Source organism: Aquila chrysaetos, chromosome 12 (assembly GCF_900496995.4).
Source record: "Aquila chrysaetos chrysaetos chromosome 12, bAquChr1.4, whole genome shotgun sequence".
Classification (NCBI taxonomy): Eukaryota; Metazoa; Chordata; class Aves; order Accipitriformes; family Accipitridae; genus Aquila; species Aquila chrysaetos.
Genome location: NC_044015.1, coordinates 11642302 through 11663259, shown reverse-complemented (window position 1 = coordinate 11663259; position 20958 = coordinate 11642302). Strand labels below are relative to the sequence as shown.

The 20958-nt window shown below is 43.6% G+C and overlaps 1 protein-coding gene and 1 long non-coding RNA gene across 9 annotated transcripts; one reads left to right on the top strand and one right to left on the bottom strand.

Moving 5' to 3' along the window:
• Positions 1-122: 122 nt before the first annotated feature.
• Positions 123-12332, bottom strand: NPL (N-acetylneuraminate pyruvate lyase). Of its 8 annotated transcripts, XM_030033813.2 has the most exons (13): positions 12226-12249; positions 11766-11822; positions 11450-11518; positions 9752-9825; positions 8533-8620; positions 7334-7391; positions 7178-7253; positions 5773-5865; positions 4826-4974; positions 4592-4638; positions 3704-3788; positions 2211-2250; positions 123-800 (listed from the first exon to the last, which is right to left on the bottom strand). In XM_030033813.2, the coding sequence occupies exons 3-13, from the start codon at positions 11512-11514 to the stop codon at positions 649-651; spliced, it is 927 nt and encodes a 308-aa protein (XP_029889673.1). In that variant the 5' UTR covers positions 11515-11518; positions 11766-11822; positions 12226-12249; the 3' UTR covers positions 123-648. The 8 variants fall into 8 exon arrangements, with proteins under 8 accessions (XP_029889673.1, XP_029889671.1, XP_029889678.1 ...); XM_030033811.2 differs by lacking the exon at positions 11766-11822 and having other exon boundaries at positions 12189-12326; XM_030033818.2 differs by lacking the exon at positions 11766-11822 and having other exon boundaries at positions 12101-12303.
• Positions 12333-12615: 283 nt separating this feature from the next.
• On the top strand, positions 12616-15162 carry LOC115349471. Its single transcript, XR_003926106.2, has 3 exons — positions 12616-13042; positions 13211-13268; positions 14858-15162. It is a non-coding gene; the product is annotated as an uncharacterized LOC115349471 (long non-coding RNA).
• Positions 15163-20958: the final 5796 nt, after the last annotated feature.

Below are 20958 nucleotides of genomic sequence, written 5' to 3'. Positions count from 1 at the left end.
GGCAGCGAGCTCCTGCGCATACCCACAGCAGCCGCGGCTGATCTCGCTCAGTTGTGGCTTTATTTTTGTCGTAAGGAAGAAGGTGGAGAATATCTATTTATTAGAGAGCCGAAGGCTTTCCATTGCAAAAGGTTGGTTGGTTTTTTAATTTTGCATTAACTAAAGGTGTATAAATGCAGTAAGACAAAAGCGGGATTTTGCATGCACGATCAGTGTCCCAACGATTCTGACAAACAGTAAAATACTGGTCTGAGCAACCTGACGGGGTTGTACCAGTGTTTAAACACACAGCGCAGTGCTCGTGAAGGTAGAGGAGAAAACATAATCTAGCTGGAGGGAGGGTGGAGACAGATCTTCCTCCTTTCTACACAGAAGGAGTCAGTATCCTCCAACTGGGGAAGATTTGCTTTTTTTTAATTAAAAAGATAACAGCTAGTCCTGCAATGTGCAGAGCTCCGGGGGAGGGGAGTAAAGTTACACAGAAAGGCGGCTACAAGTGCACCAACAAAGCCAGCCCTAACAGGAAGGGGCTCAGGCACATTGCCAGTTCTCTGAAAGAAATCGCAGCCCATCACGTGGGGAATGTGCCACACGACAGTGAATCCCAGAAAAGGAGCCTCCACTTCCAGATGGACACAGAAGTGAATATCAGTCACCATCAGGCCACACAATGCTATCCAGCTTGGCTTTGGCCTTGACAATGAACTCCTCAGAGGCATCAACAAGCGGAAGCCGTGGAGGTCCCATAGGAATGCCAGAAACAAAAGTCATTACAGCTTTAGTCTGTGCAACACCAAAACCTGGATGGACAAAAGCAAAATCAGGACATTTACAGATCATTTTGCTTAAAGCAGTCTTTATACAGGTGTCGAAAAAAGCAGCAGCATAGAGTTCCTGTGTAATCCAGAATAAACCAGGCTTTAAGCACTTCTCAGAAGTGAGAATAGCATAACTAAGAAGAGATGATTGTGCTTGCAGACTGGAAAGACATTACAGTAAAAATTACACCTACTTATTGCATTTATTTATATATTATACCATTATTGTTTCCCTCCTAAAGATACCAAGCAGAGTATATTCTTAGACATGCACTTTACAAACTGCTGTGTCAGTTTTACAGGTAACCAGGGCTGTACGTGTGTTCCTTTCTCCTTGCCAAAATGTATTGCCACACAGCCCTGACAACAGAAAAGATGGTGCAAGTCCTCCACAGGTAAAACAAGCAAAAATCAGGCCACTTCAAACTTGCCTTTGCTGGCAGGGTGTGCTACCCCAGCCAGTTTGTCATCACAGCAACCCAATGTTTGCAGCTTCACAGCTATCCCCTGATGTAGACTCACATAAAGCCAAGCCCTGGGAGTAGTAACATCCTGCTGTCATGTGACAATGACATTGGGTACCAGCTTAAATCACCATGGGAACCACTTCAAGAGGCCTCTCCGTCCATAGCTCGTCTCCTTATGTACCTCTGGAAATTCGGTGTTTGCCTCTTTATCTATAGGGCTAAATAATGATGCATTTCTTCTGACTTTTAATGCAAGAAATACAACCAAGCACTAAAGCTCAGCTAGATTCACTGGGGCTTGCATATGTACAGCAAAACTACAGTGAACAGTTCTCTTCATTAAGTGAAAACCATGAAATGTCCAATTCCATCTCCCTATGCTACTCTGACTTGATTGGTTTTAATTGCTTTTTACATTAAAACTTGGTTTTGTTTCTAAAAATCATTCCATTTTTAAATGCTTTGGCCTTGTACAGCCTTGAACAGAGTTACTCTTAATTTATAGCAAGGCAGGAGAGTCAAGTATCAGAGCTGTTTTCCTACTGGAGCACCACCATTTCAGAAAAATGACACTGTAGAAACAAAGCTAGAAATGAGCTTTTGGAGACAGAACAACAACAACAAAAAACAACCCACAGAAAGAGTCAGGATAAGAAAAAGGGTAAATCACAGAGTCACAGCTTTAAAGCTGTGAGATTTCACAGAAGAAGGAAGGAACTGATAGTGGACTCTGTTGGGGATGCCTGGTCAGCTCCTTTTGTTGAGCTCCCAGCTGCTACTAACTCAGAAAACAGCAGACGTAACAGTTTCTTACTGCAAAATCTTTCAGGAAGGAAGTGCTGAGGGTACAGCAACGTGAGAGTTTCTGGAGCACCAAGTCTGCATTTTTAGATATAACAAGGGAAACAGGCAGTGTAGGACTTACCTAGTTTGATGACAAAGTTGAGAAATTCCCCGGTGAGAAACTAGAAAAGAGACAGTAGTTCATTAACACCTTCAAATTTTAAGATGTAAAAGCATCTAGAGCTATTATGATATTTACATCTTATACAATTGTTGCATGGCTCTGAGAAAAGCCCTTGGCCACCTGGCCAGTCTAGGGGAAATAGTAATTGAATTCCATTGGAATAGGGGAGGGAGGGAGGGATATAAGAAAACCATCACTCCCTTTCAGTCTATCACTCATGTTCAAGCTGTCTCTCACTGCAAGGAGTCTGAGAACACTGGTAAATATCATATCAGGCTCTAAAGGTTCACAAATCTGAATATCCACTGCCTAGTGAAGAGACTTCCCAGAGCAGATCATCCTTCAGACATCTCTCAGACTTTCATCCTGCAGTCACTTCTATTTTAAGACAAAAGAAGGATGCCTCAAATGTCCCATAAAAACATTGGGTATAGATTTGTCCTGGTTTTGACTGCAATAGAGTTAATTTTCTTCCTAGTAGCTGGTACAGTGCCATGGTTTAGATTTAGTACAAGAGTAATGTTGATAACACACTGATGTTTTAGTTGTTGCTAACTAGTGCTTATCCTAAGGAAAGGATTTTTCAGTTTCCCGTGCTCTGCCAGCGAGGAGGTGCACAAGAAGCTGGGAGGGGACACAGCCAGGACAGCTGACCCAAACGAGCCAAAGGGCTATTCCATACCACAGAACGTCATGCTCAGTATATAAACTGGGGGGAGTTGGCAGGGGCGGGGGTCACTGCTCGGGGACTGGCTGGGCATCGCTCAGTAGGTGGTGAGCAATTACACTGCGCATCACTTGTCTTTCTTGGGTTTCATTTCTCTCCCTTTTTGTTATCTTCCTTTTAATTACAATTATTATTATATTTTATTTTATTTCAATTAGTAAACTGTTCTTATCTCAACCCACAAGTTTTACTTTTTTTTCCAATTCTCCTCCCCATCCCACCAGGGGGGCAGAAGGGAGGAGCTAGCAAGCAGCTGTGTGGAGCTTAGTTGCCAGCTGGGGTTAAACCACAGAAAGATCACATACTGATTGCTCAGAACTCCTCACAAATCTTCAAGCTGCCCAAGACCAAGAGGGGTCAAGGCAGAGCTGATTTGGGACAGCTTTCTGCCCTACATCATGTAAGGTATCCTCAGAATATTCCTAGTCAAGGGGCTTGGCCACTGTGGGCTTGTCCAAGGAAAAAGGCCAGGCCCTTGCTCACTCTGCATCGATGAGATCAGAGAGTTGAAGGATAAGTAAGGCCAATCTTGGTTAGAAGTTAGTAAGGACTGGACAAAAAGGTGAGGAGAGATTGATAACAAGCAGGGAGGTTGGAGCTGAAAGAAGTTTGCTTTAATAAAGCTACCTCAGGGTGTGGACAACAAAACCACATGGCAATCAGCCCCAGTAAAGCTGGAGGAGAAAGAAAGCTGCTCCTAGTGGGGACAGCGGAGATACTGTACCTGATACTTCTGCGCTAACGCAAGGTCTGGCTTTGCAAAGGCTTGCAACATCAGATTGGTTTTTCGGCCCAAATAGTTGTATGTACTGCCAGAAAAATACCAAACCAAAAATAGAATCCGTAAATGCAAAGGAGGAGCTTAGAACCACTGAAAGAAAAGAAGCAGCCACAGGCTTTTGCTGTTGACATTGTAAGAATGCCTTTATTATGATAGAGATTCATGCAATCTATGTGTGGTTTATACTGTCAAGCATCTAAAGTATGCCAAGCCCTATGGAAGAGTTTAGAGAGCAGATTTCTCTTCCCAGTTCTTTCCAAATGGAACTCCTTCTCAAAATTAAAAATAAAAAGACACAATGAGGCAATACAGAAAGTCAATCACTTAATTTTCCAGTTGCTTGTTCATTTAACAGATCATCTACACAAGAACACAGATATCACACAGTAATTCATCTAAGCAACCTGGTATGAGGGGCAGAAGACGAATCAGAAATTAAACTCAGCAGAGCCCTTTTCCTCACAGACTTCTCATGCAAACTAATGATTTTAACCTCTCTGGGTTTTGGTTCCTTACCGATATAATGAAGAAAGTGATTCCCTACTTCAAAAAGTTGCCATGAGGATAAAGAAATATGTTGAAACCTTTGAGTGAGCTTATAGACGGCAGCAATAATCACCCAAACAAACATAATCCAAGGTCCCAGGTTATACGACTGTCCCATCGCTAGCACTGGAGCTAGCTCATCTGTCTGCTTGCTACTGTACAGCCCTACCCTGCAAAATCCTCCACTGCGGTGACAGATGATAGTTAGAGAAACACTGTGTAGATAGTGGAAGATACAACACTACAGTGTGTGTGTCAAGGGAAAGGAGTCCAAGCCATACTGACCTTCCAACTGCTCCATTTGCCCCTATTGCCAGTGCACTCAACAGTTGCTAGTTTGGGGTGGGTGGAGAGAAACAAAACAACAACAACAACAAAAATTTACTTCATGTAACAAAATAAAGAAAAGAGGTGGTGGGAGGGAGCAGCAAAACTACCTGGCACTGAATGTCCAGGGTCACTTTTTTTCCCTAAGCAAGAGTACGCCACAGAAGAAATAATTTTTAAGGAGCTTCTTACCTCATCCACCCCATAAAGAAATACAAACTGTTCTCTCTCATTCTTGTTTATACACTGTGCGAGGTCCAAGAGATCTGTGTCACTGAACTTCACGCCCTGGAAGGTGGGGATCTGCTCTTTTATTCCATCCAGCAACTCTTCAACACGAACTGTGCAGAACAGCAGTCTCATATGAAGAAACACACCCTTGTTCTGGGAGATTTCCCTGTCTTGTCCCCAAGAGGGAGACTTACTATTTTACAAGTTGTTCACTTTTGGCATAAGCCTAGTAAACTATATAGCTCTGAAACAACCAGTAAGACAACTTTAGGGTGATTATTTCCCTGTTATACAAAAGACATCTTTCCACCCAGATCAGAATGGAAAAACCCTGGATAAGTGAAAGTTTAGGAATGAACTGGCAACAACATATTTTAGAATAAATATAAACTCATACATCCAGAAACACCACATAACCTGGTGTCTAGAGCAAGTAACGAGAGATATGTATTCTATTCCTCATTTGTCTACTAAATAATAAGACTTGAGAAGCACTGTGGTTTCACATGTAGTTTACTAGCAAACATGATTATGCAGTCAGTGTACACCAAGTGAGATGGTGGTCACTATCTTGCAAAAAATCGGAACTCAACTATGGTTATCCAAGGCAATTACCTATCCTGGTCCACACTAATTGCAAAGCCATGGTCAGCATCACCTCCCCTGTCCCCGTTGTTCAGTACCCATAAGCTGTGACTTTTTTCCAGTGAAGAGGAATTCAATTTATTTTCCAGTCTTGGATTCACCTCCCATTTTTGGAAAGGATCCTTTCCACTTTCCCACCACGGCTTGCATGTGATGGGAGCAGAGGCCACATACAACTGGGAGACTAATCACACCAGCCACCGGGATTACTCAGGCTGCTATGAGCCTACAGGCTCAGGAAGAGCTGACTAAGCACTACTTACTCGTCACACCCGTCAGAGGAGGAATGTGATAGTAATAAAATGGAACTGCAGGGGCTTCAGACGCAACCTTCTGTAAGAAAGCGATCAGCTCACCTGGAAGAAAATAAGCAAGTACCCCTGTAAGAAAAGGAGACTCTGTAGTGAAAGACAGTTCAGACTCACAGCAGCCAGGTCTGTGGAGAGGCCATCTACAGCTTGTGTACCATACACAGCAAGTCATGTAACCTTCATGAAGGTCATAACCTTCACACATCATAAAAACTTAAATGTAACAAAACTCAGTGGAAGACCTTAGAGAAGGCAAAGACAGTATTTATTTTAAACCAAACCGATTTCAGTAACTCACACTCATTCTCTTACAGATGTAACTCAAGCGTGCTCTCACACATGCAAGACCTGTGTCCCAAAGTGGTCTCACCAGGATCACTTGTGTGCAACACAGAGGAAAAGGGATCACATTCACATTCACCTCCACCTCCCTGGGGTAGTGCTCAATGGTGATGGTGAGCAGGTTTTTGGACAACTTTTTTGTACCCTTTTAGGAATCGCAGAGTTATTATGGTTGACATTCTTCCTGAGAATCTTGTTCACTGCATCCTTCATAGATCTTGGGCAATCTTCCCATTGGCATAGCAGGAAGAGGAATGGCAAAAACCAACATGCTGAAATCTCACTGCCATCCTACTACTATCAGCGAGGTCTTCTGCTGATCTTCATGCTCTTCCTCTGTGCTTACCAGTTTGATAGCCACTGATCGTGTCCTTGGCTATCAATACCAGCCATTCTTGCAATCCACTCTGGTTTCTTGTGGTGCGTTCATATGAACATTTCCATTCGTAATTAATTCAGACAACTTTTAACATTTCTATTACAAACCTCCTCTTCATGTGGTTCTTTTATACTATGTTCATTATATTAAAAGCAAAACACTCCATTTATCAGTTCTGAGGTAACCTTAGGTGCACAGAACCAAATGTGATCACCTCAGTAAGAAGAGGCACACCTGTGCATCAACAGTTTATCAACTTGGTCAGTGTCCAGCAAGGGTCAGCATGGAACCAACTGCTTCCTAGTGTGGCCCAGATCAAGCATGAACTCCAGACTATCCAGAAGACGGACTAGTTAACCACTCTTTCCATAAGCAACTCTTCTTTTTCCAAAGGCTAACAAAATACATCCCAAAAGACATCCTTCCCACTTCTTAATGGGAGAATTCTGATATCTCCCATGTTTAAAAAATGCTTCTAGGTTTTGCTTTTGCATGGCACCAGACATGACAGGTGTGCAAACATTATCACCAAAATATTTCCCAAAGAAAGAAGATGGCATTAATCCTTTATCTATGATAAAGGTTTGGAGGGCAATATAAAAGGCCTCAGCAGGTCTGACAATCACATCTACTTACCTTTGTTTGTGGGTTTGAAGAAGAAGGGGGCTATTACAGCAATAGCACTAGCACCTATGGCTGCTGCGTGTCTTGCCTATAAAAGAGAGAATGGAAGGTACATCTGCTTCATATTTATTACACACATAGTGAAAAGGAATCATATCATATACACACCAGCTCTTGGGACTCTGGCAGACTCAGTGCTCCCACATGAATGATCACGTGATCCAATCTGCACAAAAACAAATTCAGAAGGTTTGGGGAGGTTTCAGTGATGGTGAAAAATACCAGTCTCCCAAAATGAATCACTTCAGACCAGCGAGCCACAGAACAAGAACTTCACTGAGTTAGATTAAACCTAAAAGGGATTTGAACCTGTGTTGACCTGACAAGCAGACACACAGGGAAAATGCTGACAGTGGCAAGCAGCTGGTGGTGGAAAAAAGAGAATGCATTTGGAAATATGAATCACATGTGACTCCTTGCTGTCGTATTTGTAAGGCTGTCAGGAGGGACAAATTTTAATATTTTATTAAGGCATTAAGGATTTAAGGGGAAGCTGGGAAAAGGAAAGGATATCATCAAAGCATCTTTGCTTTCTGAACCTACTGCTCTGCAGAACTACCAGAAGAGTTCAACCTCACAGCAGCACCTTTGACTGCTTATCTGCTCCTGCCAGGACAATCACCCAGGTTCCAGTCCCTCAGTCCCATTTCTGTGTTTCTCCTTTATATCCACACAAACTGTGAGCCTTCATACCAGTTTATTTCTGCTCACTATCCTTCTCACCCAAAATACCTCCTCCTCTCCACTGCCTCTGACATAGCAACTAAGAAGATGGCAGCAGTGAGTTATACAAGACTATGACAGGTACAAGAGATGGAGAATGGAGCTGCAATTGGATACACAGCTGCAGATCTGGGTTGAATTCCTTCTTCTGCCACTGACTGCACCTTTAGAGAAGCACCAAAACACTTTACACCTCAGCTTCCCCCATACCAAATCATTTAATATATTAAAAGGTTCAGAAATGCTCACAGGGCATAAATAGGCAGATTGCTCTTTAATTTCTTCTCAAGAATAAGCAAAGGGCACAGCCCTTTTCAACCCCAGAGCCCTTTTTTGTCCCCCTGCCTCTCAGTGTACCAAAGAGAAGGCTCTTACAAGCTCTCTAAGCAGCAGAAACGGACACCAGCTAACTGGCAGTAACAAAACCACAGATTTCTATGATAAAGGAGCTGGGGAACAAAGCCCAACAACAGAATACTCCGAAAAAAAAAAAAAAAAGCCATTAGCAGATGTGGCTTTGCAATCAGGCATGCCTATATTATAACACAAGATCTGGAATCCCCTGTTCACTCTCAGCTACTCACTTGTCTTTTCCTTGGCACACCCATTCTTCTGCCAACTGCTTCCTCTCCTGAATGTTAAGGGACAGTCCTTCTCCTGTTGTGCCATTCACTGTTTCAACACAACACAACACAATTGCTGAGGCCTGGCCTACATGCATTGGTTTTACTGAAGACAAGAACTGACATTTTTGATATTAAACAGAAATATTTTCCCCCAAACTCATTTTATGATAGCAATGGTCCACACCAGCATCTACATGGGGATTGCAGTGTTATCATCACTAAATGCTTGTGTCAGAAACCTGGGTGTTTCAGGATCAGCAGTGGTGGGAAGGAGGCGGCAGAATCAGCTGCTGAAACTGGGAAACTGTCCCTCAGCACCTCCTCCTCAGCAGAAACTACCTCCTTCTCCCAGCAGTGAGTCAGGCTATGACAAGTGCACAAAGGGACACCCAGCTAGCCAGGCAAAGTGATTGTCTATCCTCCACCTGAAGGAAACAGCCTGACCTGAAATTTGGTGTCTCTGTCATGAGTGGAACCATGTGTGCTACCTAGGTTGGAAAACGACGAGATGTCAGTTATGTTCAGTCACAAACAACAGATTAAAATGGGATAGCTGAAGTCACTGCCACGCTTTGCTCTGCATCTTGGCACTCTAGTTTTGAGCTAAAATCTTATCACTGACTTCAGCTTACTTGACTATGCCAGGCTGTGAATGAAAGTGGTTTAGCAGATGCTCTATCCTCTACTCAACCATCCCTGCTGCCCCCACAACAGTCCCCGAGATGGAGGCAGGACAGAGAGGTGGGAGCAGTGCCCCCCTTGGTGTCACCCAGTGCACCACAGGTCTCCTAAAGAAGCCCATTTGGCTGTGATGAGCTCACTGAATTCCCTGGACTCCTGAGCTCATGTTTTTTAATCAGATGATTGTGTCTTGGCCAGGCAAATGGGAGACTCATTCAGCTGAGTCTTCTCTGCCAACACTGCATTATCCATTCATCTCTGGCAATGTCACTGTATGAAGGTAACACTTACTTTACCCTACACAGAAATGGGGTGGAGGCAAAACCAGATGCCTTAAGTATTGCTTGCACTCTCTCCACTCGTGAATATAAATGTCTAGGATGATCCCACATCCACAGTCCCTCCCACTACAGCTCTTATCAGGTAAGAAATCATAGGATTCCCATCCAGGCAAAAGGGGTGTAATGCAGTTTCTGTAAAAAAAAACCCCACTTACCAAAAACATTCTTCACGTTCTGCTCGCTTACCAGATAATCCACATATTGACGAATCACCGAAAGGTTAATTTGTCTGAAATTAAAGGAACCACAGCAACCATAAGTCTCCACCCACAGATATCTTAAACTTAGAGATTAAGAAACAAACAAACAAAAAAGACACGCATTTTTGAAGCCTTGCATTTGTACGCACACAGATTACCCCAAGGTATGATACCCTCAGCATGTATTTAACTTTTCAGGTAACAGTTCAGTTCCAAATTCTTTCTTCCAGTTTCTCTTCCTCCTGGCAAGTAGTTTGCTGTTCCAACCTTTTATCTCAATTGGTAATTACTACAGGCTCGTCACAGCAAAGGACTTTTTGGGGGCGATACGAGAAAACAAGAGGCACTCAAACCTTTTTGACTGTTGAGGGAAACAGGAGTCCTCTTGAGAGCACAAAGATATTTGTGCAAGTGCTGGCAAATAGTTAAACTATACTTGTAATTGCTGAACACAGACTGTGAAATGGCATCTGCTGGATGTGACTTTGACCTCTCTCTCACTCATTAAAGGATGAGGAAAGCAACGGACTTCCCTGACAAACAGGGGAAATTGAATTCTAGGTTTATCTTCTCTGCAGAACAAACTTATTTTGTTTATCAGTGTATAGTATTTCACCTTTGTTTTCATTTGTCAAACATACAGACCAACCCTATAGTCTGGAAGCCAATTCTGCGACCATGACTGGGTTCACACATACACATCACCCAAAATTTCATAGCTGCTTTCAGAGACCATATCTTACAAGGGCCATGCATTCCAGGCAGAGGGCCCAGGTCACTCTCCAAATAGCATGTTGCAATAAATTTGAGTTGTAATAAAAAATGAAATTGGAAATAAGTTTCCTTTAAAGCAAGAAATGAAGCAGTGACTGTAATGCAAACGAGTTCCCGGACTGAGACAGTACCGTGCTTTACAGCACTTTTCAAAAGTAAAGGATCACTTTCAGAGGACTATACTACCAAAACTCCACCGTCTCCCTCAGAAACACACACAGATCTTGACACATCGCCCATCAGAGAAGCTCAGGGTCCTTTGCTGACTCCAAACAACTCTGTCTTGCAACATCAAGATGCAGTAGGGAGGACATCTGTTTACCATCACTGCTTTGAGGAAGGCCAAATTTCAACTTTCAATTTGATGTTATTTTCAGAACTGTGCAGTCCTTGCAATATTTTCTTCTAGTTTAGACTAGACTAATTCCATGCACACATATATGCACACAAATGCATGCACGAGTTAGCTAGGGTAAAGAAAAGTCTAAAAGGACATCAGATTTTGACAATTATTTTCTAGCTCTCAAGAGTTCTTTTTAACTAGGATTGTGATTTGCCTTAACAAATGGGAAAATACTGCAATACTCTAGGTATATAACTTTACTATGATTTAATTTGCACCTACAAAAGCAGCAGAAAAAGAGACGGGAGACTGATCCAAACTCTCCAAACCCAGACCTACAGCACTTGCTGGGCAACAGGAGGATGCACAGGTGAAGGGAACCCACTCTAGTGCTAGTGGGACCAACCTAATAGTTCCCCCATCCCATCAGAGATCCGATTTAAAAAACAAACACACAAAACTGATCAGTTCCAAATAAGAAAGAAGGAAAACTGGAGTCTAAGGTAACAGTAATCAATGCAACTTCAACAACTCACCCATCAGGAGTCATCGGAGTGACCGTGGCAGCTACAAGACCCTGTAGCTTCTTTCCGGGTGTCATTGAGCTGTTTGGAAAAGAAAGAGAGAAAAACGATTACCATCTTTCTTTACATGTTCAACTTCTGTTAAAAGCAAAACTGGACAGGTGAAGTTCAGAAGAAGCGGACTTTGCAAGGCTGTTATTTTTGGTCAGGGAGAATTGTCTTGTTGTTGTTGTTGCTGAAGGAGCGGCTAACTACAGCCAGCACCATCCCAGGCCAGAACCTAGGAGCACCAGGTGCACTTAGGTCTCAGAGATATCTTCTGTTTCACCTTTCCTTCTCTACACGCAGGTTATGGTCTAGCACACACCTGGTAACGCCTGGCAGCCTGGAAGGGAGAACAGTTGTGCAGAGAATCGGGCTCAAAACCCCTCCTCCCGCGAAAGGCACTTTCACCCCCCCCTCCCCACGCCCGCAGCAGACACCGCAACCCGCCAGGCCTGCGGGCAGCACCCGGCTGAGCCGAACGGCCGGCCAGCCCGCCCGGGCGGCTCCGGCACCGGGGAGCGCGAGTTGAGGCCGCCCCACCGGGTGGTGAGGCCGCCCCACCGGGTGGTGAGGCCGCCCCCAGATCCCCCCGCCCCCCTCCCCTCCCCTCCGCCTCGCCTGGCCGGCGGCCGGCCCGGCTCCGTCCTCGGCGCGGCCCGGCGGGGGCGGGCACTGGCCCCGCTGTCAGCGGCTCCTCCCGGCTGACCCGCCGCTCCGCTTCGGCTCCGGCAGGCTCCACGCACCGCCTTTAAATGCTGCCATCTAAAAAAGCGCTGAGCGGGCCGGAGGCGGACTGCCGGCGGCCTGAAGGGCGGGGGAAGCCGCCATCACCTGACAGCTCTCCCTCCACAGACAGCCTCTCTTCATCCCTCCCCCCGCGGCCTCCTTCGATCACCCGTTAGAACAGCCACAGCCCCCGCGGTCTCCCATAACCTACACTCGACAAGCGCTGTTCAAAAGCTAAAGCTTGGTTGGATTATTAATCGCTATTTGCAAACTTTTAAAAACCGAAAGTAAGTAAACAAGCCCTTTAAAAGAAATAAAGGGCAGGGTGGAGAGAGAAGAGGGCTGGCTGCACGGCTGAGGAGAGGCCGGCCTCTACCGCAGGCTTTGCTGGACGAACGGCACCCACCATAGCCCGGTCGGAGGGCAGCACTGCAGCGCATCAGGGTGGGAGACTTTTGGGGGGGCGTGGGGGGTTGGTTAACAGCTCCACGAATCTCGGCGGGGATTTCTGCCCAGGCACGAGTCACTGCTGAAAAAAAAAGGGAATGTCTTTTTGTCGATGGCTGAAAATGAGGAGAGAAGCCTGGCTGCAAAGTGGAAGCATGTTTGCCTGAAGCGACTCAGGCTCAGCTCCCCGTAGGTTGCCTACCCACGCTCTCCGGAGCTGCACGAGGGAGAGAAGTTCATGCTACTGCTGTGATCAGCAGCGTCGAATGCTCTCCTGGAGCTGTCTGCTAGTGAGACGCAGCCACCGCACGGTGCAATAGGAAGAAAAAACAGATTATCTGCAGTTCAGTGCCATTGAACGAGAAGGATTTCAAAAGGCTCGTCGTGGTAAGTGAGGAAACAAACCCACACTGCCTTGTTGTAAAGGGAACAAGCACCAAAGGGCATGTCAAAAGCTTGCGAAGGCCTGGGAACTGCAATAAAGAGGATCTCTGATTAAAAGATTATTTTTTCCCCAAACAAATGAGTCAAATTTAATCTTTTCTCTGTTCCCAGACAAAAACAAAGGTGCAACTGGAGATGAAACCTAGAACTACAGCTCAGTAATTTAAGGGTAAGCATCAAAATACTATCATTATCATAAACCAAAATCCCATACGCCCCCAAAATTCAGCATTGTTCCAACTCATCTCACATCTCTGCATTTATTTTAAGCGACAGATGTGCACATTTCACCCTCAGGGTCTCAAATCTGTACTCGGCATCAAATTTAAAAGTTGTGGCACTGAAGAAATGAGCCAGCCATTGATCTCTGTGTCTTAGTCCCCCTTTGTAGAGTAGAGGTCGTATTTAGCTCTTCTGTTCCTTGCCATGGTTATCTAGCTGCAAGCTCTGCAGATAATAATTCTATCTGATGGATGCGTGCTGTGGTGGGGACCTCCTGTTACTCAGCACCTCTAATTTGCAGGTCTTTTACAAATCATCACGATTTGGATAAGAGAAACCCAAACCAATAACATAAACATATAATGTATGGATAGAAAAACCATGCCATAAGCCAAAAGCCACGAGATGCACAGAAATGAGAAGTTAAAGGGAAGACCTGCTTCATTTGGGCCCCGCTATGTACACCACCACGACCTGGGTGCAGCTCACCTTGTGGGTGCTGCAGGACACCATGAGGACTTCACCCAGGAAAGGCTTCGGCTGCCCGTTGCCTCATCTCCTGCCCATTTCTTGTTCCGCTGTGGTGCTGGAAGCACTCCCAACACCAGTGCAATGCGCTGGCTCTGGGACACACGGCATGGGGAGCTGGGAGGATTCATGTCACTGTGTGAGAAAGGCAAATGGAGGTCAGGCTATGACAAGCGAGCAGAAAACAATGCCTCATGGGGGGCTAAAACTGGTCCTCGCGTGCAGCCCATGTGGCTGCTGTTTTCTTCTCCGATGTGGTTTTACCAGATGTGTACCACATGCAGTGCAGAGTCTGGGCCCCATGGCAGAAAGGCAGTTGTGCACAGTGCTATCCTCCTCCGTCCCACCAGAACCGCAGCTGGTCCGGAATTCAAATCTTCTCCCAGTAGGTCTGACCAACAGACCACCAGCAACTCTTAAGACAAGGTAGTGCCCTGCACAGATTTGTGGCTGACAGTGAACAGACTTAGAAGAAAAGAGGCTATGAAAGGCCATATAGAGTGCATATTGACTGATCACCAAAAAGACATCAATAGGTCTTTCTTGAATATGCCGCAATGCCTGCAGCTTGCAGCTCTCCTGTGGGCTTGGTTTGCTTCCTAGGGAAAATCATTTGGGTTTTCTACACCCATCCATAAAACAGGTGCAATAAAACATTCTGCCTTCAGCATGCACTTTCAGGTCTTCCATCAGTGTGTGTTTTGAGAGCATCCAGTGCCTGCAGTAGAGAGAACAATCCTTCATTGTTGTGTGCTCTGGGAGCACATTTTTCATGTAGTCACATAATAATCTCAGGAGTTTGGGTTTGTGGTATTCCTCCTCCACTCTAAAATATGCTCACTGTGGGCTGTTCACATGCAAAGATCACTTTCTCTGGGGTTTGGCTTTATTAACAAGTTCTCACAAAGAACATCTATTTTTCTTTTTTTTGATGCTCATCTCATTCTTCCAGAAATCCCCTCTTCTCTATGCTCTTCCATCCCTATGGGTAATTTTTTCTTCTTCCAGGCTGAACAGTTCCTGCTCTCATGGCCTCTCCTTGTAATACAGATTCTCCAATCCCATGATCACCTTCGAGGCCCTTCACTGGACTCACTTTAGGAAGTCCGTGTCTTCCCTTTACAGGGGACATGCACCTCACCAGTGCTGAGTGCTGAGCAGAGGGGAAGGATGACCTCCCTCGACCTGCTGGCAACTCTCCTCCTAATGCAGGATACTGCCGGGGGACACTGCTGGCTCACGTTCCGCTTGTCCACCAGGACCCCCAGGTCCTCTTCAGCCAAGTTGCTTTCCAGCTGCGTGGCCCCCACTCTGTACTGGTACGTGGGCTTATTCCTCCCCTGCTGCAGGACATTGCACTTCCCTTTGTTGAAGTTCCTGAGGTTCCTGTCAGTCCATTTCTCCAGCCTGTCAAGGTCCCTCTGCAAATTTGCTGAGGGTGCTCTTTGCTCCATTGTTCAGGTCATTAATGAAGAGGTTAAGTAGTACTGGCCCCAAAAGAAGAGTGTATTTTGGGAGGTTCAGAGACAGTTCAGTGCTCTGTAGAGCCATTTAGAGAAAGTTCAGAAGATTTTCTGAGTATTTTAAGAGAGTTTTAGAGCTACTTTGTGCTGTTGACAGCATATGAGACAAGTTTTACAGTCACTTGAAGTGGTTTAGAGCTGCTTAGAACAGTTGGTAGGAGTTACAGATTGGTCTAGAAAGGTTTTAGAGCTCTTCAGAGGAATTTTAGAGCTATGTGGAGGAATTCAGAGTTGCGCAGTAGAGATTTAGAGGCATTTTAGATGTATTTGGAGACATTAGTGCTGCTTATAGCAACATAGAGGAGCTTTAGGTCAGTTTAGAGGTGCTCTGAGGTTTTTAGAAGAGCTTTAGAAGAGGTAAAGGAGTTTACAGTTGTTTACAATGCTTTACAGTAGTTTTGGCACACTTTACAGGACTTTAGAGCCTCTGAGAACTCTTTATAGGGGTTGTAGAGGAGTTAGATCAATTTAGAGCGATGTGGAGCTGCTTAGTGCTGTTCAGAGCAGTTTTAGAGGACTTCAAAGAAGTTTTAGTGCCGTTTCTCTAAACAAGAGTTTCAGAACTGCAGAAAGGAGTTCTTCTAGAGCAGTTGCAAGAAGACTGAGAGGGGTTTGAGATCTATTCTGAAGCATTTTACTGCAGCTTAAAGCAGTGTGGAGGAATTTTTTTAGATATTAGTGTTGTTTAGAGGATTTTCAGAGAGGTAGAGTGGAGGTTTTAGAGGAATTTATAGCTTCTCACTGTTGTTTATAGCTGATGAGAAGAGTTTTAGAGCTGTTTAGATGGATTGTAGAGCAGTATAGTGCATTTTAGAGGTGTTCTGGGGCTGTTTAAAGAAGTCCAGACTGTTTTAGTGGCACCTTGGAGTGTTTTAGAATCAGTTAGATGATTTTAAAAGGTGTTATTTAGGGAGTGTAATAATAGCTCTTTAAGAGCTCATCCGAGGTGTTTTGTAGCTGTCTGGTGGTATTTTAGAGGGGTTGAGAGCACCTCAGAACATATTCAATGAGTTTTAGAGGTCCTTAGAGGAGTTTAAGAGGCCCAAAGGAAATTCAGGGATCTTCAGATCAATATAGAGGAGTTCTAGATAAGATCAGCTGAATCTGAAAGCTGCTTAGAGGAGGTTTAGAAAGCTGTTAGTGCAGTTTAGAGGGCCCTAGCACTCTTTAAAGGGATATTACAGCTCCTCAGAACTGCTTAGTGTGCTTTTGAGAAGTTCTGGAGGAATCTGGAGTTATTTTTCAGATCTTTAGAGCTGTTTACAGGAAGTTTAAGGTATTTTAAAGGTGGTAATAAATTGTTAGAGACGTTTAGAGCCATTTAATGGCAGTTTAGAGCTGATTAGAAGAGTTTTAGAGTGGATAAGAGACAACTTAGAGTTGTGCAAATTAAATCTGTTTTGAGGCAATTGCCTCACTGCAGCAATACAGAGGTCCTTACAGCTCTTTAGAGCTGATTAAAGGACTTTTAGAGCAATTTAGAGGAGGTATACAGTGGTTTAGAGCTGCCTAGAGGGGGTTAAAATCTTACAGTAGTTTAGACATATTCTGACAAATTTTAGAGTTGCCCCAGCCCATCACCTCCCCAATTCAGTGCTGGTTCAGGGTTGGGACTGTCTTCCCCCATCATTCAAAGCCCTGATCGCTGTTTCTGACTCCCCTCATTGCCACTGTCCCTCTCCCCCTGTCCTTGGGTGAGGGTTTTGTGTTTCAGGGCAGTCTTTGCTTACCTTTGGAAGGAATGCAATTAAGAAAATGATGGTAAAGATTCTAAGACTCTGATATTTACACTGATAAGGCCCTTTGTAATTACCAAAAGGAAAAAGAACTGTGCTTTAGTCAAAACCAATCCACAAGTTATTCCACAGAGGTTTGAAGGACAGCATAGGTGCAGTTCAGTGGTACTATGTAATACGGTGGATAATTACTAGCTCTCTTCATTCCTCCTACAGTCATCAGCAAATGAATACCTGCACGTCCCCTTACACTATGTCCCGAGTGCTAGCATACCACATGCAATCAGCAGTGCCAATGATATGTGAGTTCAGAGTCTTAAGGATGAAAGAAAGAAGAAACAAGTTTACTGTTGCTGTTTAAAATACTTCCTCTCCTTTATACTCATTTCAAGTGCATGTTTAATGCCAAATACATCCTTCCGATGGAAAAAAAAACAAACCCACATTTAGGAAGGCTTAAATGGCTGTGGGAATTTATATTCAGGAGAATCTGAATACATGAACTCACATTCAGGTTCCAAAATCTGCATTGTAAATTTTGGGCAAGGCAGAAGAAGAGTTTAGGCTGGCTGCAGCTGCAGCATGCTGTGCAGTGACCGGAAAAGCATCTTCTCATTTACCACTGAAATAAGCAGTGAAGTGTCATTAGTGCCAAAGCTCAGGGGATATTAGGACATGAGTGAAAACAGCAATAAAAATCAGTTGCTATTTTTCAAAAACAAGTATAGAAATAAAAATACCGTTTTATAAATGTAAGCAATTTTTCTACATGGAAAAGAAATTAACATGAATGTCAAAAGCTTATCTAAATAACTCCATAAGGTAATTTCAAATAGGGAAGTTATAAACACTTTTTTGTTGCCATGTGCCAACATAGTGGATTCACATATCTATTAAGAACTCCATTATTCAAATAACTGATTTGCTGAGGTAGGTTAACTACTGAAGCCAAAGGCCCTGCAAGTGTCCTCCAGACTTTTTTTGCTGTTGCTGTGTTAACACTTCCAACATTTTCTACACTGGCTACAATTTACCACCCCTGTCCTTTACGTTCCCCAATTACACTTCTCTATACCTATACACAGTTTTGACATCTGGATTTTCCCCATTTTTCAAGCTACCATGAGTGCAGTTCTGGTTGGGCATAATTAAACTACAGTTTTGCTTCTCTTTCTCTCTGCAATAACCAAATGTATCCAGATATAATATTCTTTTAAAGACAGACTGAAACCTGTTTTCAGAACAAATATGAAGTACCCAAGCCTAAATGATGGCAGAAATTCAAAAAGACAACACGTGTGAAAGTGATAAAATTCTGTTAAATACCATCTCGGCTGGCTGGTATTCAGAAGTACATCATCTGAGGAGCTGACATGATGTCATTATATGCAGAGCATCTACCTCATTTTCTCTGCTCTAAATCTAAAGGTCCAAAAATCAAAAGAAATACTGACCTCTCTGATTTTAAATTTGAGTTTTAAACTGTGAAGTTGAATATCGATACTACCTGGAAGCTTGCCAGTTTAACTCTTCTAAAATTGAGCATAACCTGGAGGTTTTTCCTAATTTAGGATTTTCTCAACTGTCCTAACACAGACATTCCGACTGGTGTGTCTGCTGCATAAAAGATGTTTAACATACCGAGATGTTAAGGTGCTTAAATGTTTAATCTTCCCAGTAATGGTTCACTAATAGATACTAGAGTATATTCAAATGTAAGGCTCTAGAAATAGGAAGAACTGTCACGGTACACTGGATCCATTAGTGAGCTGAAGTGACCATTGGCAACCAAAAGAGTTTGGGGGGCTTTTGTATTGAAGTAAAACTCACCTCTGAGCACAGACAACAGTGCCATCTGCTGCAGAATGCAGCATTGGCTCTTGAGAAGGAGAGAAAGAGAGACTAGGTTCTTAAAGAATCCATCTCTGGAGCCCTTACTTGCATAATCTAAGCAACAAAAATGCCCACCAAAACCCCACACCCACTACCAAAATCACCACTGTTAGAAGATGGGAGAAGTTCTGATATGATGCGTACTCATGCAACTAAGATCAGGAAGAAGCTTAGGAAACAAACCCTCAGCTAGGATAACAGATTGATTTGTGCTTATGTGGTTAGCTGGATCTACAGGCCAGAAAGAGAACACTTTCCTACAGCCATGCATCACTAATGCCTGCGTGCCAATAAATACATTCATGATTAGATTGCAAGGGCTTTGTAATGGATTCCTCATTCTGCTTCGCATTACCCAATATATATACCCCAGTGGTCCTCAACTTGTACTGGTGAAGAACTATCACAACAGAGACACTCCTAGCAAGAAGCTCATCATTTTTTCAGTTATCTCTCCCTGTCTTTTTGGAGAAAGTGGAAAATATGATTATTTTAGGAGACCATTTTCTCTAACATTTTTCTAAGATACTAGTCCTTATGCGCTGGGCCTGTTTCCATCATTTCTGGACATGTTTTCAGGTCACTAAGACTCCATAGGGAAACCCTGGCCTCTCTAGGGCAATTTCCACATACTTGGGTCCTTTTCAGACTATTGGGGCTGTTCCCATCATCCCAAAATAAGCCTTCAGCAGTCAGGACCTTAACACAGGTCCTGGGCAGAGGAGCAGCCTGTCTAGCAGGTGAGATGCAGAAGGCCTTGGGCTGCCACTGTGGTTGCTATTTACTTTCTCCATATTGCTTGAGAGCATTATTTGTGGTACGGATTGTTGGTGACTTCAAATACTGGACTTTCCTATTGATAAGAAACAATCAGTAAATGTCCGTTCTCCTTAAGGTTGTTTTTTTGAGCCCTCTCTCTGAGTAATGTTCTCAGGTGACTGACGCCTGGCTCTTTCCTCTTCAGAGCTTTTTGCAAAGAAGGTGTATTCTCTCTCACCTTAGACTATAGCTTAAGTCATTGTTAAATACCAGTTAAAAAAGCAAAAATAGCAGTACAATAGATTTGTGTCAAGGCTTTTTTCTAGCAAACACTGTTACCTATGTGACCTTAATCCTGTTTCCCTGAATGAGATGTTCTTATCTTGAAGATAAAAATTGACCTTGTTTATGTTCTTGTTTCTGAGAAGAATCTGTCAATAGCAGAATGCGGATGAATTTGTAGGGGAAGATGAATTCACTTCCTCTCCTTCCAGCACTCAAAGAGGACTGCAAGTTTTCTGTGGATTTAGATAAGTATTAATGCTGGCTAAATAAGTTTACTGAGACAACTGCTTGTGGGGTTCAGCTAGATCCCTAAACATATCCATATTAAAAATAACCCTTATTTTGGAAAGAAGCCAAGTGAATAAAGCAGTATATAAAGCTGAGAAAGTTTCCAGTCTCTCTCTGGGCTCTATGGACAAAAGACAGGAAGGTTTAGGAAGGTTTTTCATGGCAGCTGGCAGGAAAGATTGATATAGGATTAATTCACCAAAGCTCGAATGATTCCAAAATGTGACCTTCAGCAGAGAAATCTTGGAAAATGCCAAGTCAAGAGTGCTCTGGAGTGGTGTTGGATGTAGGAAGCTTTTTATTTGGTCAAGAGCAGTCAATTCCATGCAATCTCTGATGAATTGAGCACGAAGTCACTCATTTAGCAAGATTTTAGGTAATGCTGTCATTGAGTCAGCTGTTCAAGGTAGCAGGCAGATGCAATAGTTTCATATGTCATTTCCAACAAATTGGCTGGAACCAGGCAAAAACCAGACAGACAAAATCCACAGATGCATTTCCAGAAAGCAAATTATTTTTGGCTGAAGGCCAATCCAATGGTAACAAATTGGTGTGCTAACATAAAAAGCATAGGTTAGAGCATAAGGTCTAAATACCATCTCATTAGAGTTATGGCAGAGATTTC